The 27,511-nt window shown below is 44.6% G+C and overlaps 1 protein-coding gene across 4 annotated transcripts in view; it reads left to right on the top strand.

The window, feature by feature from the left end:
* The window catches only part of ASH1L (ASH1 like histone lysine methyltransferase), a 54,812-nt gene that overhangs the window by 20,997 nt on the left and 6,304 nt on the right, over nucleotides 1-27,511 (top strand). For 2 of the 4 annotated variants that reach the window (XM_086478466.1, XM_086478462.1), the window contains 18 exons: nucleotides 3,203-3,944; nucleotides 5,046-5,225; nucleotides 12,078-12,172; nucleotides 14,506-14,579; nucleotides 16,194-16,239; nucleotides 16,461-16,569; nucleotides 17,272-17,478; nucleotides 18,487-18,633; nucleotides 19,594-19,702; nucleotides 19,890-20,051; nucleotides 20,260-20,354; nucleotides 20,610-20,767; nucleotides 21,785-21,937; nucleotides 22,399-22,453; nucleotides 22,557-22,689; nucleotides 23,140-23,388; nucleotides 23,878-23,964; nucleotides 24,214-24,304. In XM_086478466.1, the coding sequence (XP_086334592.1) occupies nucleotides 3,203-3,944; nucleotides 5,046-5,225; nucleotides 12,078-12,172; nucleotides 14,506-14,579; nucleotides 16,194-16,239; nucleotides 16,461-16,569; nucleotides 17,272-17,478; nucleotides 18,487-18,633; nucleotides 19,594-19,702; nucleotides 19,890-20,051; nucleotides 20,260-20,354; nucleotides 20,610-20,767; nucleotides 21,785-21,937; nucleotides 22,399-22,453; nucleotides 22,557-22,689; nucleotides 23,140-23,388; nucleotides 23,878-23,964; nucleotides 24,214-24,304 (2,892 nt within the window). Of the gene's footprint in view, nucleotides 1-3,202; nucleotides 3,945-5,045; nucleotides 5,226-12,077; nucleotides 12,173-14,474; nucleotides 14,580-16,193; nucleotides 16,240-16,460; nucleotides 16,570-17,271; nucleotides 17,479-18,486; nucleotides 18,634-19,593; nucleotides 19,703-19,889; nucleotides 20,052-20,259; nucleotides 20,355-20,609; nucleotides 20,768-21,784; nucleotides 21,944-22,398; nucleotides 22,454-22,556; nucleotides 22,690-23,139; nucleotides 23,389-23,877; nucleotides 23,965-24,213; nucleotides 24,305-27,511 lie in introns of all 4 variants that reach the window. The other 2 variants (XM_086478465.1, XM_086478464.1) reach the window with 2 other exon arrangements.

The following is a 27,511-nucleotide window of genomic DNA, read 5'->3' as shown; positions in this document are numbered from 1 at the left end:
GGTGGTTTTCCAGTTACCATTAAGTGGTACAAATTGGGTTGAGGAATAGGGAAACTTGAGCTGGCGCTTACAGAAGCAGCAGCATTGCTATGGCAGAATGGAGTTTGGTTCCTCACCAGGTTAAATGAGTCTTCATGAAGCTCAGTGCTCTAATGCTAGCAAGACCTGTGACACTACAGTTAATCAATGAATTAGATGAACAGATTAATTCCTCCATGGGGAAGAGCTTGACCTCTGCACTGTTCTGGAGGCAGGCAGTTTAGATCACGGTTAGGATCAAGCCAGGGGGTGCTGGTACGTTTTCTTTGCATGTGAGAATCCTGCTAAGGTGACGGAGAATGACAAGCAGCTCATCCCAGTCACCACCAGTGGTACAGTTGTGAATGACCCTAGACAGGTCAAAAATTATAGTAGGAGAGAGGTGGAAGTACTGCAAGGCGTGGAAACTCCGGTAGCAGTCTCATCACCAAGGACCAAATCTCAGATGCCCCAAATCGTCATGAATCATAGAATCACAGAACGGTTTGGGTTGGAAGGGACCTTAAAGATCATCTCGTTCCAACCCCCTGCCATGGGCAGGGACACCTTCCCCCAGACCAGGTTGCTAAAAGCCCCATCCAGCCTGGCCGTGAAGTTGGGCGAATGTGTGCCAACAGGGTATGGAGGGAGCTGGCTTTCTCAGCCGTGGGGTGACGTAACTGTGCAGGCTGCTGCTTGAGGAAGTCCATCTTTGTTCGCTTCACAAGGAAGGGAAAGGTGCTCCTGATGTCTTTTGAGCTTTTGTGAGGAGGTCGGACTTGTGCGGCCGCGCTGTGTGTGAATGCACGCGTGCTGCTGTCTGTCACGTTTTCACACCTACAAAACTGCCGAGTCCCTCGACCAATTGCCAGGGGGAAGATCTGAGAACGTTTATTTCTTGTAGATTGCTGCCAGGTTGTCAGCCAGGTAGTAAAAACAGACCCTGTTTGCAGTCTCTCGGAGGAAAGCGTGATGTGAGCTTGGACACAAAAGAATCCGTAACGTTGATCCATTTTGGAGGAAGCCCAGTTGTAGAAAGAACTCCTGTTAGCAGAGTTCAAACATTCTTAGGCACCGGAGTTGATGGCAAATTTGTGATAAATTGGTACTTAGAGAACTAGTGGTGATTTCCACAGAGGAAGAATGTGCCAAACCTGCTGTTGCCTCCTCCCTTTAAGCGGATATTTGCAACAGATGCTTTGTTCAGCCTGTGCTGAAGAAAGTCATCTGTAGTGAAGAAGTGTTCTCTCTTCTTCCTCTCTGTCTTGTTAACTTGCTTTTACTTACTCAATTTGAAGGGGCAACTGCAACCGATGTAAGTGTGTGTCGGAAGGTGTTAACAGTTCAGGCGTATTTTGTGCAGGAGAGCACGGGAATGAAAAGAATCACAAGTTTATCAACTTGAAAGTCACTGAACCGATGATGCAGCTGAAAAGACCAGTCTTTGTTATATTTTCCATAGATCTGGAATGCATGTGGGATTTCAGCGCGTGTGTCAGAGAGCGGCTTTGTTACAAAGGGCTGCAAGCGGGCCTGCCCGGGGCTGCAGCTGCGGCGGGGGTCGTAGCCTTCAGTTGTCCCACCCTTTTGGATCAGTTTCCAAACAGAAACTCTGGTTCAAGGACATCCATTCGAGTTTGTGTCCCAGTGTGTTGCGTGGTACAGTTTGGTTACCGTTGGATGGTGCAGCTGTTTGCAGAGCTCACTGTGCTGAACAGATGGTGTTTCTGTGAGGAAACCTCAGCTCCGTCCCGGTGTGTGTTTAAAGACCGTGAGAAAACAAAGGGTCATTTATCTTTATTATTTCATCTGAAGTTGCAAGCGGAAAGTGTAAATCCTTGCAGTTCTTTCGGAGTCGTTCAGGTTGCTGGGCGTTCCAAGCAGTGACAGGGACTGCCTTGCAGCAGTGACCTGACAGCTGTGTTTCTCTGTCCCTTTTTCAACCTGTAGGAAGAACGTTATTCAGGGGAGGATTTTTAGACCCTGTTATGCCGCTTCTTCCTCCTTTAAGTCGTGCACTCTCTGAAGCGCGTTTTCATTTGCACTTGCAAATTCATGACTTTGGAATTTTAATGAGGAATACATTTCTCCAGAGCACTGCGCTTGGGCTAGTGAGCACTAGGCCTAGAAAATATTTATTTTAAACTGTTTGTGCTTTATCTTTGCCAGCTAATGCATAACCTCCCTTCTGTCAAATGACAGAAACCATTTCATAAAAGCATTTTCTTGTCTTGCCTTTAACAGTTACCTTTACACTAGTACGTGCTCTTCAGTCTGCAGCCTAGGACCCACTAGTTTGAGTAGATCTCATCTAAATAATTGGCCACAATTACAGTAACATTTTGTAAATGCTAATGTGCAATTGTGAGATATTTATGAGAAGATGGCATCCATTTTATTCCAGAAAGAACAGCGTTTCTTCTGATTAAATTTTATCACTAAGAACCAGCAGGGCAGCTTTGGGAAGCTCTTAGTTTGGAACAAATCCCTTTTTAATGCAGCATAATCTATATGGTTGACCTGGAAATTCTCTTTTTCAAATACCAGTCTGCAGCTCTAAATCGTATAACATTTACTTTAAAAAGTGACATCTAACTTTACTTCCTGTGTAAATTAGCCTCTTTTGTCCAGATATTTTGATTTACCTTTATTTAAGCCTGTACTTCATTGCAGTCAGTTCTGTCATCATTACGTTTGTCTTTTTGATAAAGAAATGGCAAGAGCCCTGAAAAGGTTGTTTCAGTATTTCCGAACTACAGAAAAGAAAAAGTAGTTCAAAACCATTTCAGATGTTGCTCAATTTTTTATCATTATTTAATTTTTCTGTGAACAGAGGATTTCTTATTTTGAGCATGAATAGAAAGAAACTCGAGTTCTAGCCTGTATGTCCTCATTGCTTTCTGCTGTTAGAAGGGGAGGACCGGGTGTGAATGAAGAGCAGAGAATTGCGTGTTAAAACTGATGATATAAAATGCAGACTTTGCACTCGCTCGCATCGCCCTGTCCCTTTCCCGTTGGATCTTGTGTTACGGAAATCCGCTGTCTGGTCGTTGAATGATCCAGGCAGTTAGAGCATATAATGCATGATAGGATGTGTCAGTCTGCCTGGCCTTTGTGTTTTAGTTCCAGCCTGCTTTGATGATGTCTCAAGTCTCTTTCGGGGGGGGGTGTGTTTGCGTTTCAGTGGTTGGCGTGCCTGCCCGGGGAGCGAGGCTGGCGACCGCCGCTGACGACTCGGTGGACAGCTTACTGCAGCGCATGGCGCAGCACGAAGGCCAGGCCACTCTGGACAAAACCTTAGAAGCAGTCATTGCAAACGTGTCTGTGCCCCCCTCAGCGAGTCCTGCTCGAAACCACAACAGGGAGAGAGGTCTGGGCAAACAGGACAGCCTCGTAGCTCCAGCCATCCCCAGCAGCTCCTGCAGCGATAGCGTCTCGCTTCTGTCCGACAGACTGCCCAACAGCTACTCCCCGCATCATCTCAAGAGAAGTGTGGTTGAAGCCATGCAGCGACAAGCTAGGAAAATGTGCAATTACAACAAGATCTTGGCCACAAAAAAAAATCTTGACCACGTCAATAAAATTCTGAAAGCCAAAAAGCTGCAAAGGCAGTCGCGGACGGGGAATAATTTTGTGAAGCGCCGGCCAGGCAGGCCCCGCAAGTACCCGATGCAGGCTGTCGTTTCGATGCAGGCTTTCCAGGCGGCTCGACTGGTCAGTCAGGAGTTAGACAAAAGAGAAGAAAGCAGCAGCCCCTTACACCTTGGGCCCGATACCATCACAGACGTGATTGAAGCCGTAGTGCAGAGCGTGAACTTGAACGCGGATCACCGAAAAGGCTGGAAGAGAAAGAGGTGGCTGGCAGAGGAACAGGCCAGGAAGCGACAAAAGTCTTTGCCAGAAGATGAACAGGAGAGCAATAAGAGGTAATTCCCTTTCAATTTTGTACCCTCAGTATAGTCATTGCTGATTGTATAACGTTTCAGTCCATGAAAGAGCCCTGCTCTAATGAGCTCTGCTTGTTACATTTGGGTTTATTAAGGAGCTCAGTTTCGAGGGAACCAGCGTGTCAGCTCTGAGTGTGGTTAGGGGCTTCCTGAGTTACTGAACACGCCCCAGAATGCAATGGCGCCTCAGGTAGTCTAAAACTGTTGGTTTTGTGCTTGTGCCTCAAGTGAAGCAAGGTTGTCTGGTGAAGAGTACTGCTAATGAGTTGGTAACAGATTTGCTGGTGAGATACTGTAGCAAAGATTGTTCCTTCCTCATGTGCAGACCCGGTAACTGTAAGAGTTACATGTACCATGGGAATCTTAAAGTGTTACTCATTTGTGTTACAAACAAGCACTTGCCAGCACCGCAGCATGTCAGTGAGATCAGGTGATAACACAGCAAATAAGGAGCGAAACCAAAGAGGGGAGGAGGAGATGAGGTGTGCGCCTGTGCAGTCACTGCCTAGAAAAGGGCCGCACCGGCGCTCCATCTCTGGTCTAATCCTCACAATCGATACAAACAGGTCAAGCTCTTCCAGAAGTCTTCCTTCATGTCTCTTCAGAATAGTTACCATCCATTTGTGCTTCAGAAATGACTGCTGTAGTATAGGCATTTAGATTCACAGGGTGTTGGTGAAACCACATGTGCAAAGGGTGCGTTGCACAGCTCTCCCGAAGGCTAAGAAAAGGTTTACCGTGTACTATTTTTAGAGTATAAAAGCAGATAGCATAAGCCACCTTCTAAATTACTCAACTGAGGCTCCAAGGGATAAACATTAGCAGTACAAACAACATTCTTTTTGTAGTCATTAATAATAACATTACTATAAAAAGATCCTGCATTTCTTATGATTATGCTTAACCACCACTCGATCTTGATCATTGAGTTGCATTTTTTTTGAATAGCTGAGATGTACAGTAGTTCAGAAACACTGACTTTTCTTCTGCTGACCAGATTATAGAGAGGAGTAATGAAATATGGTAAAATAATCTTCATGGTAATAAATACGGTAAGATACTCTTTCCTTTTTCTTCCAGTTTTTCTGAGACAGTAGCTGAACCCCCCAGTCCACATGATGCCCTTGGGAAACCGCATGAATCTGAAAACACTGAAAAGCCTTTGCCTTCTCTAGCCCAGCGTGAGAAAAAAGCCCCTCGTCCCCCAAAGAAGAAGTACCAGAAGGCAGGGCTCTACTCTGATGTGTACAAAACAACAGAGTAAGTAAAGTAGTACCACTGAAAAGCTGCTGTCTGATATTCCAGTGGAAAATGTCTCCTTTCAACTAGAGCCATAAAGAGCTGCTACTAATGAGTAGCTGAAATAAAACCATCAACTTAATTCAAGCCTGTGAAAAATTACATGCATGATAATTATCAGAATCTGACTCAGTGAAGATTTAAAATGTAACCCCAGTCAGAAAGCAGCCTCGAGCAATCTGAAAGTGTTTCTGGTTGTCGACCTTGAAGAAGGTAAGAGTTTCATTCAACAATCTTAACGGTCATGGCAGTAAAAGTGTTGGGAGAGCTTGAGGTGTTCAGGTACCGAGTACAGTGTCTACATAAAAGAGGCCATTAGGTTTCTGTTTTTATTGACTGCGTGGTGATGGCTGGGCATCTTTTGTGTGAAAGAATTTCAGATATGCACCCTGTTCATTTCACAGTTAAGTGAAGTTCATCTCCTTCATTTCCTATGAGATGTTTAGAGTAAAAATCCAGCTTGCTTTCCGCCCCCCACCCCGGCTGGCTCACAGCCTCGTGCACATTAGAAAGTGGACATCTCCCATTTCTGATAACCAGCCTGCTTCTGCTTCTGTTGGTAGTTACATCAGTTTTCTACAGCCATTTGGACAAATGTGTTGCGCTTCTCTTCTAATATGATCTGACATTAAAAAGAGAAAATTTGGCACCTTCTCACTATGTTGTGGACCACTTATAAAAGTTAAAGCCACCGCTGGGAGACTGACAGTATAGTTTATCAGCTGCTCCTGGTGTATTCTTTGTCCATAGTCAAGTGAAGGCATCGATTAAAGGATCAAAACTCTAAGGAAGAAACAAAGATCTAGGTGTGATCAAAGTGAGACTGCTTATGTTTCTAATAGTTGGAAAGCAGGTGTGCTAAAATTCGGAGCATTTGGATGGTGTGTCACTGGTATATGCAGTCATGCAGCATTCAAATATTGTATCATAAAAGTTAGGGCTGTTGCCTTAGGAGATGACCTGAGGAGAGTCTTCTCCTTTATCATAAAATGTTAGTTACGTTGTCAGTCCTCGTCAGCCAAGGGAGGACCTTTATTTCAGAGGCAGTGAGCAAACATGGCATTTGAAGAATTGCCTGGATACCGAAAGTGAAAGTCGAGGTTTGTAGGCGCTGTGGGGGATGATGGAATCGAGTTCCTGGAGAAGGCCCTGGCAAAGCTGAGCTCCACTTACAACCCACCCTCTCCCGTCACATTTTGTGTTGCGCTTCCCTGGAAGCTTCAAGAGGTCTGATGTGGTCTCCCCTTTGCCCCTTGCTCCACAAGCTGGGTTCTTCCCTTGCACTGGTACTGGTGTTTGTGAGGAGCTGCTTAAGAACGCTGAGGAAACTTTACCCTGCCAAGGAAGCAGATGGTGCCACACAGTCTGAACTACCTCTGCGTGGTTGTTTGGACACAGATACTGGATGAAAGCGTGGAAGTGCATAGCTGGGCAGGGAGAGAGCCGTGGCCATCTCCATTGAGGTGTCCTGTCTTACAGCGAGGGGCAGCGTGAAGGGCTGATCCCACCGTTCCTTCGTGCTGGCGCCGAGTCACTTCTTTGCTAAGTGGCTTCAGCAAACTAAATCAGCAGAACAATAGTCCCTTTTTTTTTAGAATTACATTCTCTGCTGATTTAACTTGCTGTTCCAGTTCTACTGCACAGTCGAACGTATGTCAGTGCAAGAGGAGAGCAGAAGTTCATGTTGTTACCCCATTATTTATGTAACTTCCTGCTGTATGAGTATGAAAACATGATCTTGGTTGTGAGAACAGAAACGCAGCTCTGTAATCGTGTGGCACCCTCTAGTGATGGTACAGTTAAGTGTTGGTCACTGTCTCCATTACAAGTCTCTGTGTTCTCTGTTAATGGCTGTTGAACTCGCATCTTTCTGCGTTTCTGTTTGCAGTGTTCGGTTGCAGACACTTTGCCTTAAAGACCATTTTCTTACCCTATTGCATCATTCTTCAATACTTCCTAAACATCATTAGAACGAACAAAGTAGTGGAAGTTTCTGTGAGGTTTACAGTTACCGTTTACCGCCTCTCATCAGCATCGGTCACATCCAGCTGCTAAACAACAGCTCAGAAATGTTTGTCCTCTCATTGCCAGTTTTAGTCCACTGTTACCAGAAAAAAAGTCTGAATTATTTCTCTGCAGCCACTTGAATTGCACAATTTGCCTCACCAGGATTTCACTCCGACTCACCCTGGTCTAGAAACTGTATTAAAACACAGTGAAGAAAGCTCAGACTTCGATTCCTTGCAAATGAACTAAGAATAAAAGGAATGGTTTCTGGAGTCAGTCTCAGTTCTAATTCAGTTTCCAAATGTAATTTGTAGACAGCAAAACTGACCTGATGTTACATGAGTTTTCCTCCTCATGAGTTTTCCACAATCCTCAGCTCCCCCTGGAAGAATTACACAGAGCTTTTGCTGAAGCGACGTTCAGTGTGTGGTTGCACAAGCTTTGAAAACAAAGGAAGATTTTTGTGCAGGAGTCATTATCTGTTTACCCAGCAGTGGCTTTCCTGGAGGAGTGGAAGGTCTAGTTCACCAAAGAAATTGAATAATCATTAGTACATTAGTAATTAATTAAAATGTTGTATATTGTGTAGGGAAACACCATATTTTTATACCCTATATGATTCTTACCAGTAATAACAAATACGAGTCCTCATTGCAGAAGTGTACCCTGTAGAATTTGCTGTGATTGACACTGAACTGCATCTCGCCTGCCGTAGGTGTCCACAGCTCGTCACAGACTGCGGTTGCAGGGACAGCGTAGCTTAGTGCAGGCCTGTTGCTCTGCTGGGCCCTGGTGTTGCCACGTGATAGGCACCTTGCTCCTACAGTGCCTCCATTTTGCTGATGTTAGAGTTTGTGGAGCTGCAGGGTGACTCAGCGGAGGTAGCTGAACATTTTAGAAGCAAACCAATTGAAAAATCAGCCAGCTGAATTGAAATGACAGTGCAAATGAACTGCGGATGAATTGCAGCTCAGCAAATGCTTTAGGTTGGCATACGCTACCACGGCACTGAAAGAATCAGCTTTGCTTTCTCCTCACCTTTGTGGCTTATTCCTGTTCCTGTGCTCCCCATTCCTTTGTCCCATCATGGTGACCAGGACAACTGAACCGGGCTGGGGTAGTGATTCAGAAGAACTTTAACCTTCCACTGCAGGTTTCCTGGTGCAGTTAACCTGGCAGTCGTACAGTTACGCCAGGAAGAGGTGGGGAGCATCACAGCCAGCTTATACAGACTTAAAATGTTTGTCAGACTGTGGTCTGAGAGAGCAAATTGGGCTCTGCGCCTCGAAAATGTGGTTGTGCATTTCACAGAGCTAATCCCAGCCAACCTGGTAAGTGTAGGGAGAAGACACTAGAAGCTGGAGAGGGGGAACAGAAATGGAACACGGTATCAGAAAGAAAAGGAGAGGGATGGAAAGAAACGGAGGTAGGGGAAGATGACTGTGGTTCTAGTCTTTGTTCCCTTCTTAATTCGCCTGAGATTTTAGACTGACATTCTGAGACTAAGCCTGATGTTCAGCCTTTGCAGAGTGGCACAAAATATTCTCATCTTCAGCAAAAAACCCGCGTTGCCATTGCTCTGTTATTGGGAGCTTGCAAAGAGAGGCCGGCTTAGTCTGTGGTTGATAAGTGGCCCATTTACAAAGTGGGTGTTTTAAATTTGTCCCTACAGAAACTGAAACAAACAACTTTAGGCAGTGGATTATAGAGAGGGAGGCATTTCTTATCTAGCCAGGCTTATGTTTCAGCCTGTCAGATGATCAGAGATGTGCTCCTCCAGCTTACTGTGGAAGGCAGGCTAACCCGAAATGTTCAAAGGTGCCATTTCGCTGGGATTACTGGTGGGGTCTCACCCTCTTTTAACTGGCTGGCCTGAAAAAGGGAGAGAGTGATCCTGGCTTTCTGGAGAGAACTTTTGATTTTCAGCTGCAACCATCATTGTATTGGCTTGTCAAGGGAAACATCTTAAAGAGCATGGTATGAAAATGAGCAGGTGCTTGTCCTTGATAGCAGCGCAGGGTCGCCTGGTCCTGGGAGGCTGCAAGGACGGACGGTTTAGTCCTGGGAATTCCTGCAGCCTGCGCCATGTGTAGCAAGGTGTATGTAGCTAGTAAGTACTCCAGCTTAGTTAAAAAATGGCTCAAACAGAATGGGATCCGAGCAGTAGGAAAAGAAACCTGCTGTCATTGCCCCAGCCCCGAGTGAGGCGAGTGGGACAGGCCAGGCAATGGTGCCCAGCGTCAGCCAGGAGTCGGGACAGCCAGACCAGTGTGCGGTGACGAGGCAGGCCGGGGTTGAGTGGGGAAGTCGATCCGCGGGTCAGGATCAGGTCTAGTGATGGGGTCAAACACAGTCCAGGATTGCCAGGCAGGTCCCGGGTCCAGCCAGGAAGCCACTCTGTGGCTCAGCCACCGGATCCACAGCTCCTGTGGTGGTGGCTGGGCTGGAGGTGGGTGCAGGACGAGGTAGTCCAGGCAGGGACTGACTGCCCAGGGCTGAGCGTAACGGATCTGCGGGGGCCATGGGCAGAGGGTGTGGGTGGAAGCCCCACGGGAGGCTGGCGGGGCTCATAAAGGCGTGTTAGTGGTGCTCAGGGCCCTGACACCGAATTTAAGCTTCTGCAAGGCCGTCAGCATGCCTCAGCAAAGTAGGAGTCTTGTCATAAAGATAGGAGCTAAACACAAAACCAGAACCTTTATTGCCTGCCCAGAACCGCCAGCCTGAAAGAGCTCATCGTCTTCCCAGTGGGAATACGTGGGGCTGCTGATGTGGACCTTTTCTTGAGAGTGTAGAGAGGCCTTTTTTAATTCATGAGGCTTTTCTTGCATGGTATTTATGCTTATAAAACTGCGTGTGTTGTTTATACTTGATTATTTTAGTATAGTCCCTTTTTTTTTTTTAATAATTATGCTTTATTTTGACATCTCAGCCTTTTCCCTCTGAAGTCCCTGAAATACCGATGGCCTTTGTTCAGCTCCTGATTTGTCATAGCAGTTTTTCACATGCCTCTGACAATACTTCATTGCTGTGTTTGGAAGGAAAACAGAGTAGGTGCTTTCCCCGGTGTTCTTTGTGACTAGGTCTAAGATGGGTGTGCCTGCAGTGCCTGAAGAAATTCATGTTATATTTTGTGGGTTTAGGTAATTGCCTTCTGCATTTCCTTTCCACACTGGTTTCCTCCTCACAGTTTATTTACCATGATTTATTTTTCCATTGGCTTCCTTTACACTGAATGTGTGGGCATTAAAGGGTGCCCATTTGGCTCAAATTAGGTCACCTTTCTGTTGAATGTTTTTCCTTTTTTCTCTGCCTTTGGTGTAAGGATTTGCTTGCCTCTTGGAAATGGGGGTTCACACTTTGCCTTTTCGAATACTTTTCTCTTTCCTCTTGATAAGAACTTGCTTTCCAGGTCTTGTTACTTCATGGTCTTTCTTTGCAAGTCTTAGTGATTCAGTGCAGCCCAACTTGGAAGGATAGAAGGGGGGGGGGGGGGTGTTTGTTTTTTGGGGGGGGGTTGGGTTTTTTTTTTAATCCTCTCTAGAATATAATTTTTGCCTGATGGGCAAAGGAGCTGCCTGTTTGCCAAAGCGAATGAAATGGATTCCTGCCATCAGTAAACAGAGGGTCATAATTTTTAAAAACCATCATCTTTAGGGGAATGTTGCTGCTTTTTGGTTAGACAGCTATGTATCAGCCTCCGCTCGTTAAGTTAAATGCAAGTGTATCATCATAACTAGAGCCTTGCCATATAACTCCAGTTGTTTAAAGCGGAGTCTATACAGCATTTAGCTCAACAGAGCCCTCGTTTCAGCAGCATGCCTCCGCTTTTGTTTTGCTAAGATTTAGTAACTTGTTATACTTGTGAAATAAGTACCAGAAATCCCGAAAGGGTTAGAAGGGTACGCGAACTGCAACTTGTTGCCATCTGTCAGTTCTGCTTCTGACCTTTAGTAATTGTTTCCAGTTGCTGTTATCTGTGTCAAAATTTGTTTTGAACTTGCATTTTCCATTCACTCGCTAAACAATATCATCATGGTGTTTGAGTCAGCTTTCACTTGTATGTCCAGTTATTAAAATAAATCCCTTAAAAAACTTCAGCAAACTTTAATAGGCTTTAACATAATTCTAATCTTTGGTGTATTTAACATTTAGAAATCTCTTCTGAGTGTGGCAGGGCTGCAGTACTAAATACAACCACACCAGTTTTTTCTTTTCAGTTTGTCAGTGGCCAAAAGGAGGTGTTTATAAAAGGCAGGTTACTCAGCTGGGTGGTTTGACATCTGCCTGACCTGTGCAACCGTTCTAACCTCCTACTGTATCTTTTCCTTCTGTAAAGGGAGCATCTCGTTGCTCTTTTAACTCTGATTTCTGCTCTTTTGCTGCTTTTCTTGTTGGACAGCCCTCTAAAGGAGCAGAATGTTTGCTGTTAGCAATCAGGAAAGCAGGCACTATGCATGTATAACGTGTCAAATACCTGAGCAAGGAACATCAGATAGGATCTGTTGATCTTCTTTTATTTTTGTAATTTTAGTTAATACTGACCTGTCACATACTGGGCATTTGAAGTTGATGGTGTCCCATTAGGTGTTGCCTGAATAGTAGCTATGGACGAAAATCACAAGTTCTGAAATGGATGTGGTGTGTATTTGGCAAGCAGCCTGGAAATCAGGTTTTTTGCCATTTGTATGATTATTCTCTTGCCTGATGTTCGAGACATTTGTGCCTTGATTCAAACAGAAAATGCAGGGTTTGTAAATGACAGATGTGCTTCATTCTGGTTTGTTGTTGTTGTTGCTGTCTCCACAGTCCGAAGAGCCGCCTCATACAGTTAAAGAAGGAGAAGCTGGAGTACACTCCTGGAGAGCACGAGCATGGATTGTTTCCAGCACCTATTCACGTTGGTGGGTACTTCACGTGTGTTTTACGTTGGGAAACCAGAATCACACTTTGGTGGCGTAGGAGTACTCTGGACTTCTCAATCTCTCTGCCTCTTTCCCTTTTTTCTTTTTTTATTTTACGGCCTGGCCAGGTTACTCCTGTCTGTCAGCGTACAAACTTTGCCAAAGGTCACACTCATCTGCCTCTGCTCTTCAGTGCAAAAGTTTGACTTGAGGCTTTTTTTTTTTTTACATGAACTTTGTGCTCATTTTCTGTTTACCCTACGAAAATACCAGTCTGGTTTAAAACCTGCTTTAACTGCTGTAATACTTTTGCTTACATGCAGTACAATAGTTTCCTTTTCAAACTAATACTGTGGTAGAATAGCCCATTATGACCATCTGATAAATCTCAAAACCCAACCATGCAGTAATAAACTCCCCCGTGTCCCCGTGCATTTAATGGTGTCTGTCTTTAAGCATGGATAAAAGTGAGGAAGAATGGAAAAGGTAGGTATTACAGAAGTTTTTATTTCATCCCTGTTTTGAGGTCTTGGGTAGAAGAGAAATGAGGTTTAGGGCTTCTCTTTGCCTTCTGCAGAAAGAAGCGTTAGAAGTCCTGGGCTTCCAGGGTTGGACTGGACTGCCTGGAGGGGATGGTCACGAGCTCCCAGGCTAATGTTTTTGCAGCTCCCGGGATAAACCAAGATTGATTTCTTTTTCGGGTGATTGTCTCAGCTTTTAAAACGCTGTGGTTTCTTACTTCAAGTACCATCATGCAAAGAGTTTGGGAAATTCCACATCGTTCAGTGGGAATATTTGTCCCATCGAATACAAAAGTGTAATTGGTTTGTCCCCTGTAACTGAACTTTTTTGCTCAATACACTGTGTTGACTTTCACAGAGAGGTAGTAGCAGGTGAAGAGTTTGACAGATCTGTGCGAATCAATAACCACACACCAGAACTGAAGGGGTTAATTTAAATTCTCAAAACCATGACCTTCCTCAATTCCTTTTTTGAATTGGGTCATATACCTGTTGCACGACGGAACCATCTGTCGGGAAGCTGAGGTTCAGGTTGCAGCGCCACGATCCTGTCCTCTGTTCTCACGAGGCCCCGACCCCATGTTCCTTTGTGCTAGCGGACACGAACGCGCTCCTGCCCTGAGGACAGAGCTGCTTCGATTACTGTGTGTCGGGAAGCTGGAGAGGGGTTCAGCTGCAGTTAGGAGGGTGAGGGCTCTGCCAGATGACTGCACTAGTGCCCGCTTGAGGAGGGCTGGAGGGACCTTCCCTGCGCGCCAGGCACGGTGCCAGGGCACCTGAATGAGCCTTTTGTTTCGCCCACTGAGGTCACAGAAGTGAAAGCGAATTCCCGGCAGATTTAGCTCTTTCCTGGAACCTGCTATGGGTGAATAAAGCGCTGAAAATGAAAAGCGATTTAGGAGTAAATTGTAAGGAAAACGTGAACATTTTTGGTTTCCAGTGGTGAGGGTACACGTGTGAATTTACTTGAAACCACAGACTATTGCTAGAGGAACTTGAAGGCACTTGTTAACGTTTAGAAAAGCTGGGAAAATCTGACCTGGGACTGACACCTCATCCTTAGTCACTCTTCTCACTGCAATTCTGTGACACAGTATTCCACCAAAATGACAAAAGAACACTTGAATCGTGGCTAGAACTAACCTAGCGCTTGTGTCAGACCTCGGGTCTGGCATTAACAAAGTGTGTAATGGGTCTGGTTCCTTCTTTTGGGCAGAGGTTAGGGGTGACAGTCAATTTTAGAATAGAGACAAAATCTGCCGTGCAAGTAGTAGCTCCTGCCTAAACTGATTTTCAGTTATTGCTGAAAATACCGATCGTCTTGGAGTCTTTCATTTCGGATTGTGTTTGCCAAGTCTGAATTTGTTCCTTAGTCTCTTTTGGTAGAGGTCGTAGGAAGAGGCTTGGGTGCTGTTTCCAAAACTAGTTCAGTTTCTTTTGAGTGCAATATTGTGATTTACCATCTTGCATGAATCGTGCACGCAGACTGTGTTCTCTGTGCTAAATCCTTGTGTTCATGTGTACACAGAAAAGCTTAGGAGGAAGCGTCAGCTGTGAGATTTCTACACAGAAGTTACCAGTGTTTACTAGGACAAGGGGGTAGAGTGCAGAAGAGAGCGTCGTGGAGGGCCCTGCCCTGTGCCTGCCGCTAACAAACTAAATATTCTGGGAGGATTCTGCTCTTCTGCCTTTTTGACTTTCAGTTGTGGAGAGGCCCTGTCAGAATTTGGCGGTGTGCCTGGGGGCAGCTCCTTGTGCTCTTGGGGATGTGTGAATATGAGTGTGTGCGACTTACAAACCTTTTTGTTTCAGGAAAGTATCTCAGACAAAAGAGAATCGACTTCCAGCTGCCTTACGACATCCTCTGGCAGTGGAAACACAATCAGGTACTAGCTAAAAAGTTCCTGGGTTGCCAAGATTATGATCAGAAGTCTTAGAAAGAAAAGAGCAGGATTCTCACACGAAAGTGATGTTTATATATCCCCTGTATTGATGAAGAGTCTTGTTGCTGCCACTGTATGAGGAAAAAAAGGATTTGCATATGTATTTAATGTGAATAATTTCCATTATTCCATCTCTTGCAAAATAGCAATCCTGTGGATTTCTGCTGAAAAAAGGCATTAGTTTTGCTGCAGACTTTTATTTTGGTAGTGTGCCTGCTTTCTGCAATGATCTTGTATTAAACACGCCTCGGGAGAATTCAGATGTACTGCCAACAGCACTGAGAAATTTCAGGCCTTATTTTTCTTGGATCAGTCCCAGCAGAGTGGAATTTATTTTTCACTTGCAAGCTGAAATTTTCATACTGAGGAAAGGAGAGAAACTGTTTAACAGTCTCATTCTTTTTAAAGAGCTTTAAATATGTGCAAACCTAAAAATAGGAAACCTTTTTTTTCCCTGAGAAGTTTCCACCAAGTGATTTAACACAGGATTTAAGGGTGGAGGGTAAAGCTGAGGGTAAAGCAGCAAGACAGCGCTCTCAGACATGTAACTTAAGCATGTAAACGAGCAAGACAAATTCCAGGGTGGTTGTGGCTCCAGCTACTCTTTGTAATACCACCAAAATCTGATCTGAAAGTGAAGATCGTTGTTGACATTTCAGCCGAGGGCAGTTTCTCGCCACGTATTGGAGATTGCTTACAGCTATCTGCCTATCTCACCTGCTCAATATTACTTGAATAATAAATATCTGTGATCTCTTTCCCTGACATTTCTCGTATCTACCTATAATACTGAAAACCCTTACGGAGTGGTTTTGTTTGTGCAGTGGCTGTATGGTTTGTTCCTGTCTGCCGCGTTACTGAGGGAAGGCTATTAATGCAGTAAATGTCTGTGACGTGTAGTACTGCGAAATGATTCCTTAAAGCTTGTTTGAAAGGATGAAATATATATGAAGTTATGAAATGTGATCTAAGCATCTCATTTCCCTCCAGTCATCTCCATCTGCAGTGGAAGTTCCTCTAATTAGAAGATGAATCTGCATTTCTCTTGGCTCCTACCTGTAGTCAGTTTACATAGAATCACAGAATCGTTTAGGATGGAAAAGACCCTTAAGATCATTGAGTCCAACGGTTTTGATAAGCACCTTAATTTTCTTTTTTCACTTTCCAAAGCGTCAGCACATGGCAGTTCCACCCAAGATGCTTTCTCCAAATAGATTGCAATAATTACTCCTCAGTATTGAAAAGAGCAGGGGTGTTCAGAGCAGTCTGTCCTCAGGGTATCTGTTATCCCTATTGCTCTGTTCAACTAGTGTGGGAAGAATAAACAATCTATTAGAAAAACTGCACAGCAACCTCATTAAGCCTAAGTTCTACCTATTCAGGTACTTTTTTTGACCTATTTGCTGATGAGTCTGAGCCCAAAGAAGAGAATGCAGACGTGTTTTCTAGTAACGATTACAAAACTGTTAAGGATGTCCAGAACATAATTTCCCTGATGCTTTTGAATAACAGATGCACTTATGCAATATATTAAAATTTTCTTTCTCTTCCTTTTAGTTGTATAAAAAGCCAGATGTCCCACTTTATAAAAAAATCCGTTCTAGTAAGTAAAATCTTATTACTAAAATGCGTTAACGGTGGCACTGTCACATGACACCCCTCCTTTCTGTCGTGCTCGTCGTCCTACCGAAGGCGCTTCCACCTTCTTTTGTTGCCTTATGTAATTGGAATGAAAATATTATAGATAAATAGTTCTATTTTTGCACATGGAAAGAATTCTTTTCCCTGTTTGGGTTTGGTTTTTTTGTGTTCTTTTTTCTCCAGATGTCTATGTGGATGTCAAGCCTCTTTCTGGCTACGAGGCCACTACCTGCAATTGTAAGAAACCAGATGATGACAATGGAAAGGGCTGCGTGGAGGACTGTCTTAACAGGTTAGAAATAGGTTGGCTGACTAGGATAAGATAATTTGCATCAATCACAGAATCACAGAGTGTCAGGGATTGGAAGGGACCTCAAAAGATCACGTAGTCCAACCCCCCTGCCAGAGCAGGACCACCCAGAGCAGGTCACACAGGAACGCGCCCAGGCGGGTTTTGAATGTCTCCAGAGAAGGAGACCCCACCACCTCTCTGGGCAGCCTGTTCCAGGGCTCTGCCACCCTCACAGGGAAAAAGTTTTTCCTTATGTTCATGTGGAACCTCCTGTGCTCCAGCTTGCACCCGTTGCCCCTTGTCCTGTCACTGGCCATCACCGAGCAGAGCCCGGCTCCATCCTCCTGACCCTCGCCTTCACATCGCTACTACACAACTGCTGATACCTTAAGAAAAGAGTTGTGCTGGGTGTAATCCCAGTGATAAAAGTCTTGTTACAGAGCATGCAGGGTAACTCCGCTGCACAGGTGCTCCCCTACCTCTTTCTTCAGAGGAGGATCCCATTGACAGCTCCATTTTGCTCTTTGCAGAGCAGTGAGAGCCAGGCTGTGAAGCTTTGTGTAAATTAGACCTTGAAAACAAGAAGCACTTTAATTCTTTAATAACTCGTGTTTAACAGAGGAATTCCCCCCCCCCCCCTTGTATGATAGATCTAAAAATGTGCCATTCACCTTCCTTTAACTTCTTTCTTTTTTATTTTAGGATGATTTTTGCGGAGTGTTCACCAAACACCTGCCCTTGTGGTGAACAGTGTTGTAATCAGCGGATACAGAGACATGAATGGGTGCAGTGCCTGGAAAGGTTCCGGGCTGAGGAGAAAGGATGGGGTATTCGTACCAAAGAACCCCTGAAAGCAGGACAGTTTATCATTGAATATCTGGGAGAAGTTGTTAGTGAGCAAGAATTCAGGTAGAAATATTTATTTACTGCTTTAGCATGGAAGGCTCAATAAATGACTTTAGCATCTATTGTTATTGCTGGGAAATCCTTAGACAGAAATGAAGGGGAGAGTAAGGGTGGGGAGAAGACTGGTTTTCTGGCCACAGCCACCAGAAAGAAGGCTTAGAATTCAGCTTTTTTGGTCAACCAAGGTTTTCTCAGTCAAATAGAGGAATGATTAGTGTTTGGAATGCATCGCCTGCCGCATCTGCTCTGTAAATGCCAAAAGCCACAAGTGACTGAATTTGATACGATTGTGAGTTCCGTGCAGGGTTTGAACTGTGCGAGATGGCATCGAGGGGCAGAATGGGGCAGGCAGGGAGATAAGCTTCTGCAGATAGGTAGGAAGAAAAAAGAACAAGTGGGAACATTAATAACCAATGAAAGAAAGAAACTGCAGTCTCGTTAACTACACAGCATCGTGAGATAATTGAGGCTGGAGGGACACGCTGCTCTTAGAGCGCCATCGGAAGACGAAAGGGATCTTCTCATGCAGAGACAGCTGCTGACACAACTGGCTCTTGTTCCGGGTGCTCTCTTGCTAAAAAGAGGTGGATGTAATTCCAGAAATCGCGTCCAGTCCCAGTCCCAGCTAAGGAAAGCAAGCAGCTCGTTGTTGTACACATGCATACATATACACACCAAAGAACATGTACTTGCATTTTCTCTTCCGTACACAGGTTATCAACATGAAATGTATACAAATAATCTGCAGAACCCAAAAGGGAGCTTTCCAGAAGAGCAAATTTCTAAATTCTAATCCAAGCTCTGTCAATGGCCTTGACTTATAAAAATAGGTATAACAATGGTTTTCCTCCGTCCCTAGGTGTACGGTTCTATAAAATATAAAAGATTATAATTGCTTTTGCTTCAAAACCCTCTCTCGGAATTCTTGAATGCTCTGTTGCTGTGTTACTCCCTGTTTGCTTTGCAGCAACAAGCAGAACCACAAATAACTTTTCCTTTGTTGCTTCCTAGGAACCGGATGATTGAACAGTACCACAATCACAGTGATCATTACTGCCTGAATTTGGACAGTGGAATGGTGATAGATAGTTATCGGATGGGCAATGAGGCTCGTTTTATCAACCACAGCTGTAACCCTAACTGTGAGATGCAGAAATGGTAAGAAAAACATATTCTGTTTACTGGAAGACTGGTATACCGGTGGCTGAGATATAGATAACCAGATGATCTGAGAGAATCTGATCTAAAAATAGGGAGGGGAATCAAGCTGAACAGTGTAAATAGTATTTGCCGTCATGCTCGCGTTGCACAAGAGAAGTCACGTCATGTTTTCAGGCGTTGGATGTTTTGGAGACAGGATCTAAGTTTCCTGGCAAGGCAGGTCCAACGTTGTTGCTTTTCATGCTGTTAACCTGCTCCAAACTTCGAAGCCTACGTAATGCTGTAAAGCAATATTTCCTTCTGGCAATTCAAATATTTTTTTTTAAAGCAGGCAAACAGGGAAGTAGTCTGATTTCAGCACACCCTGTGTCCTGTCAGCGCTACGTTATCAGAAGAAATCCTGTGCCAGACTAGTAGGAAGGACCTCAGAGAAATTTGTGGAGAATAACTTACAGTGAAATAGCAGATGGTCGTAATAGGGATCGGCTGTGCTGGCAGTGCAGCAGAGTAGCCTGTGATTCGCTGATAATTCCAGTGGTTTTAAGCAATTGTAATCGAGTTTTAAATTTTGAACACAAAAAATAAGTAAAGGAATTGGAGAAGGGGTGAATTTTAGTGCATTTTGTGCCATAAGGTGTGAGGTTCAGTGTAAGTTTTTGATTTAGGGTGAGGCCCTGAATCTTGGTGGGTGATGGGTAGCTCTGCTGTGATAGCCAATGCAGGTTGTAGCTTCTCTGTGTGAAGCAGCACTTCCTGCTCTTTGTAATGATGTTACCGACTTTTTTGGCTTTCAGAGTTTATCGTAAGAGATAAAACAAAAGAACAGGACAGATGAAGAACACGCGTAATCCAAGGCACCGCAGAAGTGTTGCTTCCTGTCTCTAACACTTCCACTGTGGGCGCAAAGACATTTTTCTTTTTAATTATTAGGAATATTTTATTGTCTTTTCCCCACAGGTCTGTTAACGGTGTTTACCGGATTGGATTATATGCGCTTAAAGACATGCCTGCTGGTACTGAATTGACTTACGACTACAATTTTCATTCATTTAATGTTGAAAAACAGGTAAGGATCACCCTGCAAGACCTTGGAAAAACTCACCAAGGAGAAGCAGTTCTGTAAAGTCGAATGTCGATTAACAAAACCTATTGTGTTGTGTCTGAAACAGTTTCTTTATGCTATCGAGAGAGAATCTAAATGTTTTGAGTTTTTTTTTAAATAGTTGCTTTTTTTTCTTTTTTCAATCCCAAAGCAACTCTGCAAATGCGGTTTTGACAAATGCAGAGGAATAATTGGGGGTAAAAGTCAGCGAATGAATGGCCTTTCAAGCAAAAGCAATCAGCCTGTGAGCACCCACAGAAGGCCTGGACGGTCGAAAGAGAAAAGGAAGTCAAAGCACAAACTAAAGAAGAGAGTAAGTAGTAAAGACAGCTTTTGTCATGGATAAAGGTTAATAGGAAAACAGTTTGTGACATCAGACTGAAAAACTGTGTTTGTATATGTTCAGCTTCAGAGAAGTACTGTAGAGAAATACTCCAGGTTCTGTCTCAGGAACTACTTGTACTGCTTTGCTGAGTTCTTGGCACAGTTTTTCCTGTCTATCAGAATGATCTGTTTTCCAGAGGGGCCACATCCCAGAGGAGCCCAGTGAAAGTGTGAACGCGCCAACAAGGCTGACACCACAGCTTCAGATGAAGCCCATGTCTAACCGAGAAAGGTAAGGAATGATTTCAGCGGGCTTTTCCTCAGAAATGGAGTGTCGTGCCGATGTTGAAATTAATTTTTTCTGTAAGATAGGGCATCGTGAAATGGCTGACTCAGCAGTTCTTAGTTCTCCTTTAGCCAGCTAGGGTGGAATTCCTCTCCACTGAGGTACAGGAGTGTACCTCTGAATATCTGTCTTTTTCCCCCCATTAAGGAATTTATTTTACAGTACGAAGGTGATTCTTGAATGCTTTTCCAATTTCTGTAGGAATTTTGTGCTAAAACACCACGTATTTTTGGTACGAAACTGGGAAAAGATTCGACAAAAACAGGAGGAGGTGAAGCACGTCAGCGACAATCTCCACAGCACGTCGCTGTACAACCGCTGGAACGGAATCTGTCGGGACGACGGCAACATTAAATCTGGTGAGGCCAACAGAGGTTCCTCAGGTTGCTGCTTGGAGAACCTGTGTGACGTGCCTGGCAGGAGTTGAAGTGAGCTCTGAGTGTAAATCAAACGTCAAGTTACTGCAAGATCCGTAGACGTTTTGTGATACACCCGGGGAATGCTCTGCAGATAAAACCCCTCCGTATGTGTTTGTGTGTGCGTGCCCTTAGCTTCGCGTAGCGGGGTCAGACAGAAGCTCTTTCACTGTTTCACTGTGTTTTTTGCGTTACGGGCTTCTGCAGTTTCCTCCGAAACACTTAATGCTGTGTTCTTAAGAATGAGAATTTCCTGCTAGATAAACCACTCATCTGGTTGCTGGATTTGTTTGTGTTCCTCCAGCAGCCCTGATGTCTCTCAAGTCCTGGTAGAAGTTGTCATGTCTCACATTTCATCAAGAGTGGTTGATCAGAGGAGGAAGAGGATGATATTTAATGTTTTCCATGATTGGGCCCTTACAGAGAAGGGCTGTTTTCTGCTTTCTGTGTCCCTAGACCAGAAGCAGTTGCGCTGACTTTGAAAATTGTCATTTATCCTCATAATTCGGTGGATTTGAGGCCTTTAGAGAACAAAGCTTTTTGGCATGCAGTCAGTTGTGGGAGTGGGACAAAATACGACTATGGGGAAAAATGTATTAATCCTGCTCCACAAATAGCAGTCTGTTCGTAGGACCGTAATCTTCACAGCCATGCAGGGTTTGGTCCCTGCTGACAGGTACATGAGAAGCTGGAGAGTATTTTGGGGGAATTTTATGACATGCTGTATTTGCTCCAGCACCATAAAATACTTTGATAACAGCTTAACTGTTTAGATGAGCTCTAAGCAGCAAGAGCCGAACTTGGGAATATGAAGCTGAAGCCTTTTACTGTTACAGTAGCTTAGAAAACTTGTTAATTTTAATAATTGGTGGTGGAGTGCTGGATCAGAAAAAATGCTGCAATTTGATCTTTAATTTCTTGTTTAGGAATAATTTGGGTTTGCTCTCTTTCATCTTTCAGATGTCTTCATGACCCAGTTTTCAGCCCTTCAGACCTCCCGCTCCGTGAGAACACGACGCTTGGCCGCAGCTGAAGAGAATATCGAAGTGGCTCGCGCTGCCCGCCTGGCACAGATCTTCAAGGAAATATGTGATAGCATCATATCCTATAAAGGTGAAGGTGACACTTCTAAAAAAATCTCCATGGAGACTTTTTCAGCCTCTGGAACGCTGGACTCTCTGAATAGAAAATAATAGAAAAAATGAGTTTATTTCAGGATGATAAATATCTTTCCCTTTTTTTCTTTCTTTTTTCTTTTCTCCTGCAACCAGTAATCGCTTTGCTTTATCCTCAACCCCTTCCCGTGCCACCAGAATCTGCAGATGTTGCTATCCTTTTAAATTGATTGTTCAGCAAAGTGATACAATTGACAGAATTGCAAGGAAACTGTCCTCCGTTTTGATACGTGCAGTCCGATTCCAGCAGCCAACTTGTAGAAATGCAAAAGGATTTCAATTCCCTGTGCCTCAGATAGCTGAGGAGCCTTTTTATAACCTGCATTGAATGTTGCTGGTTACTTGTCTCTTTAAGTTTTACTCAAGTAAGTGTTGCTAAACTGTGTGTTCCTGTTACAGATTCCTCCAGGCAGGCTCTTGCAACTCCCCTCCTGAACCTGCCCCCAAAGAAAAAGTAAGTACTTGCTTCTCCGAGCACCCCATGGTTTTCCGTGATGGATTTGCACAGCTCTGAATTGCTGGTGGAAATGACATTGTGCATACATTCCCGTTTTTAGAAATGCAGACTATTATGAAAAGATCTCTGACCCGTTGGACCTTGCCACCATTGAGAAGCAGATCTTGACTGGGTACTACAAAACGGTGGAAGCTTTTGATGGGGACATGCTGAAGGTCTTCCGAAATGCGGAGGTGAGGCTCTCTCTGGCCTTCAAGCTGTGGCATAGACAGTGGGATACACCCTCGTTCCATGTTCTTGCTGACTTATGGTAGGAAAAGAAGAAAAATATCTTAGAGAGAGAGAATTTGTGGTGATCCGTTTCTGATGAACAGACGTTGACAGCAATTCATGTGCTTTTCGGTTGCCTTAGGTCAGGCAAAGAGAAGGTCGAGAGCAGGCACGTGTAGCTAACCCAAAGAAACTTCAGCACCTTTTGGAAGAGGCACCTTGTTCTTCAGTGCCATGTGTAAGATACATGGGCCTGCTGTTCAGAACAAGGGAGTAGATGGACAGGTGTACACCACGGCGGGGGATGCAGCTTTAGTGAAGCCACCTTGGAGGGAGCGTGCAGACAGGAGGAATGCACACAAAGCATGGAAAAAAAAAATGGGTTTTTGTTTCTTTGGTTTGTTTTTATTCAGAAATATTACGGCAGAAAATCTCCAACTGGACGTGATGTGTGCCGGCTACGGAAAGCGTATTATAACGCTCGCCACGAGGCGTCTGCCCAAATTGATGAAATTGTGGGAGAGACAGCAAGTGAAGCTGACAGCAGCGAGACATCGGTCTGTGAGAAAGAAAACGGGCACGAGAAGGACGAGGACGTGATCCGTTGCATTTGTGGCCTTTACAAAGATGAAGGACTCATGATCCAGTGTGAAAAGTGCATGGTGAGGCAGGGGGAACACAAAATGCAGCCTGGTGCTCTTTTCTATTCTCCATAACCAGTGGAACTCCCACCAGCAGTTTCGGTGTAGCTAGTAGCGTTAATGACCTCTTCAGACCTTCATTTTCTCTCCAAAAGAACCGAGAGATGTTGTTTTCCCAGAGGAAATGCAACTTGCCTTTCTATAGAGAGGAGGTCGCACTTGTCTGAAACTGCCAGCCACTCCTGTCTAGGCGAGCAGAATTAATGTCAACAATTTGGGGCTTTTACACCACCAGTGCCATGGGGATCTTGTCTGTCTTCTGACATAGAGTGAAATAGTTCAGAGAAAATCTCGACTTTCCTTCAGGAAGCTTGTTTTCTTGCTTTCCTTCGTATTTTTTTGAGAAAATGCAATTTGTGAATAAAATCTACCGCAGGGATTTCTAACAATGCCATTTGTGAATAAAACCTCCCACCGGTATTTCTAACTGGGATGCATCTGTTTTTCTAGGTCTGGCAGCACTGTGACTGTATGGGCGTGAACTCTGATGTTGAGCACTACTTGTGTGAGCAGTGTGAACCTCGATCTGTGAACAGGGTAAAAAAAAAAAGTCTCCTCTTCCTGACTGCGGTTATAAACTGAAGCAGCTCTTGCATTTATATTAATTGAGGTTGGCAAGACCGGTGTTGGGATCCTCACTGCATGGTGTGGCTTCCTTGGTTTAGGTTTAATCACGTTAAGTGTCAGTTCTTACTCTCTGTCCACTTCTGCCTATTTCCGAAAGGATATCAGCCCCATTTTTGCATTTCAGAATTTCCTTCCTTTTTTCTTTTTTTTTTTATTCAGGAGGTTCCCATGATCCCTCGTCCCCATTATGCCCAGCCTGGCTGTGTTTATTATATATGCTTGTTACGGGATGATCTGCTGCTGCGCCAAGGTATGTGCTAACTCTGGTCGCTGCCGTGATTTCCGTCAGATAAGAGCGTACAGGGATTTCTGGCATCGCCCTGTGTGAAATGCTTCTGTCTTTTTACGAGTAGGAAGCTGTACCCTGCTCTTAGGGGAGGGACACGTAAGAGTTCTCACAGGCTGCTGGAGGAAGAAACGTGCATTACCTGTAGCACAGAGGGGGCTCTTCCTGGCCGGAGAAGGAAGATGCTGAGCCAGCTTCTGGTAGTTAACCTTTAGAACTAAGTAAAGGCAAAGAAGGCCATCAGGCCTTCAGCATTTTAGTGTAGAATGGTCATTAAAACGTCTGACTTGCTGCTTGTTTGTTCCCTAAAGTGTGTCTTGGTGGACGTGGCTTCAGAGCCCTGACTGAGTCTTTCAGAGGCAGCTACACAGCCCCGTACTTCAGTCCACTGATTATTATTTTTTTTTATTTCATCCTACAGATACATACAAGGTTAGAAAGAAGTCTATATAATTATTAAGAGAACTGCTCTTGAATAAGTAAAACCAGTTGGGGTATGTTTGCTAGAGGGGCATGGGAGAGTCTTCAGGAAGGTGGAGATTAAAAAAACCCCAAATGGTCACAGAACAGTGTGTTCTTTATCCCCTCTGCAGGATTCATGATTGCATTCCATCTGCCTTTTTCATTGTTGCTCTGCGCTGTCTGTCCTGTCAGCCGTTTGGTTTTCTCATTTCTTGGGTTTTGCTGGGTTTCTTGCTGGAGAGTATCTCCCTTTCTAAGGTTGTGTCAGTACTTGCTTTTATATTTTCCGTTAAAGTGGATTCCGTTTTAGCTGGGTTTTGTGGCATCTTCCAGTCAGTCGTAGCATTAAGGTGATTTTTGTCATGAGACATTATATTTCACTCACGTAGCTCTACTCTGATCTTGGTGACTTGAATTAGCGAAGTCCCTACAAGGCTGCACTCCATGTAGCACTGGCAGAGAGCAAAGGAGACCAGACTGCCACTGGTAGGCACCAAGGGCCTCTGCAGTTGCAGGAATAGATTGAGCAAGGTGTCTAACCAGAAGGTGCTGGAAAGGAAGACACAGCTACAGCAGACAAAGGGGAATCCATGGATTCCTTGCTGGTCTCCAGCTCTCCATGAACAGTTCCGAGGCACAACGCCTGCCTATAGGGGTTGTTGTGATGCGGGTGCACAGACATAAAAAGCAGCTTGGAGACAGTAGAAGAAACAGGTTTTTGCTCCCTCTGGTTCCTAAAAGGCCAGTTTTAGTTTACAGGTTCCAAGACAAAAGAGACCATTGTGACCTTCAGCCCTACAGTCCCTATACGTGTAGGCTCTTACATTTTTCCGGTGTGTTGTGTATTACAAAGACCTTGCGACAAAGACTGAAAGTGCTCTCGAGGCCATTGCCTTCCCTTGCAAACTGGTCCATCCTTGCTGCTGGGGAACTGTGTCTGTACCTTGAATGAGTTTGTCTTCCAGTTCCAAGCTTGAGAACTCATGTTTTTGAGGAACAAGACTGAAAAGCTTCCAAGTGTGTGAGCACACACGCTTCACTGTGGTTGAATCCCCCTGTGTCGGTAAGGGACATTCACTCTCTGGTTAGAGGACTTGTGGTTTAGTTTCTTGACAGTTCTACTTGCTGAGTGATATGCTACAGACGTGCTTCCTCTGCAGAAATTATGTAACACCAGGAGATGATGGAAATGGTTCTGATCAGTTGGTCCGTCACATCCTGCAGAGTGAACGAGGAGTCCTACCTCAGATGCGAGTTGCTAAAGGGAAGTCAAAATGGATCTTGGAAAACCCACACAGCCAGAAACTGTCAGGTGTCTTTAGCTCTGAGGCACCAGCAAGAGCAGCCGCATTTCTTCCTTGAAAACACAGGACTGTAAACTCCCTTTCGCGACAGCGCGGTAGCTATTTCACTAGTTAGTAACGGCTGGATAAACTTGAATTTAAATCGGGCTTCCTGAGCCTTAGGGCAAGAGAGTATCCCTGTACATTTCTTTCTGAATGCGTCTTTTTTAGCCAGGTTCAGTAAGTACTAGAGTTGCTTTATTCTCACTGAGGAGATAGGGAGGGAGAGTTGAAAGCAGCCAATTTAAAATAACAGCCCAAAATGGGTGGGTTTATTTACATTCTGCATGACGCCAGCAGCTGCTCTCAGCATGTACCTGACTTTTTTTCTCTACAAGTCTTTTAAAGGAATTAGGGAGGTGGGTTCCTTAAAAGTCATCCTTAACTTAGTAAAATGAAGATGTTACTGTCCCAGCTTTAGTTCAGAATACAGGTGAGTACAGGCTCATCGCCAGCCAACACACGCTGAATCCTTCACGAGCTTGCGCTCTGCTGGCTTATGTGCAAGCCTGTGTCGTTCTGTCTTCAGTCCATGTTTTACTTGGGCAAGCCAGAATAAAACTCTCTCTCTCTTCCCTACAGCTACGGCTTCTGTTAGTTTAATAGCGATCCGGGTATACCAGGAGGTTTAAAAGCTGGCCTCGTGGTGCTCGGCAGGTGTCAGTGCCCGCAGGGCCCGTGTCGTCTCTGGTTTAAGTCGGAGGATGTTTGTCATAGTGTGATGCGTTGTGCCCCGCTGTTACAGTGACAGGTGACGATGTAAAACCTCAAAGTGATTTTGGCATATGAGGAGTCCTTAGGAGCATCTTTTAAACTTACACAGGATTGATAAATGAGATGAGATTTCTGAAAACATCATTACACGTCCTGCACTTTAATCCTAAATTTGGTTATAAGCTAAGGTCGGACAAAGCGGAGGCGTTCCTGAACCTGGGGCCGCATTGCACGTGGTGGTTCCCTGGCGTCTTTCTGTTAAGCTGTGGAAGTAACAGAGACCAAACCTGCTGATTAAATAACAGTCAAGTACGAGGAAGGAAAATAGACATCACTAATAGACATAACTGCCCTTACACAATCATAGGTGTGTGCTTAGGGGGACAAAATCCAGGAGGCGTTGCCGTTCAATGGGAACATAAGAAAAACGTTTGTCGTGAGTGAGAGGCAAACTGAGTATTAGAAATTATTGTGAACAAACCAGAAAAAGTAACAGTGCCATCCTGTAATCTGACAGCGTGTCTGCCTCTTGCGTGCGGTGAACCGTTCGTGTCATCCCGTCCCAGAGCGCCTCACTGCTTGTGAACGTGAGCGCGGTGACGAGGGTAGTTGGACACGAAACATCTTCACAGTGAACAGAGTCTACGCAGAT

This window comes from Leptosomus discolor, chromosome 26 (genome assembly GCF_034619465.1).
Source record: "Leptosomus discolor isolate bLepDis1 chromosome 26, bLepDis1.hap2, whole genome shotgun sequence".
NCBI lineage: Eukaryota > Metazoa > Chordata > Aves > Leptosomiformes > Leptosomidae > Leptosomus > Leptosomus discolor.
Note: the sequence above shows the minus strand (reverse complement) of the source record. Positions and strands in the feature narration are given on the sequence as shown.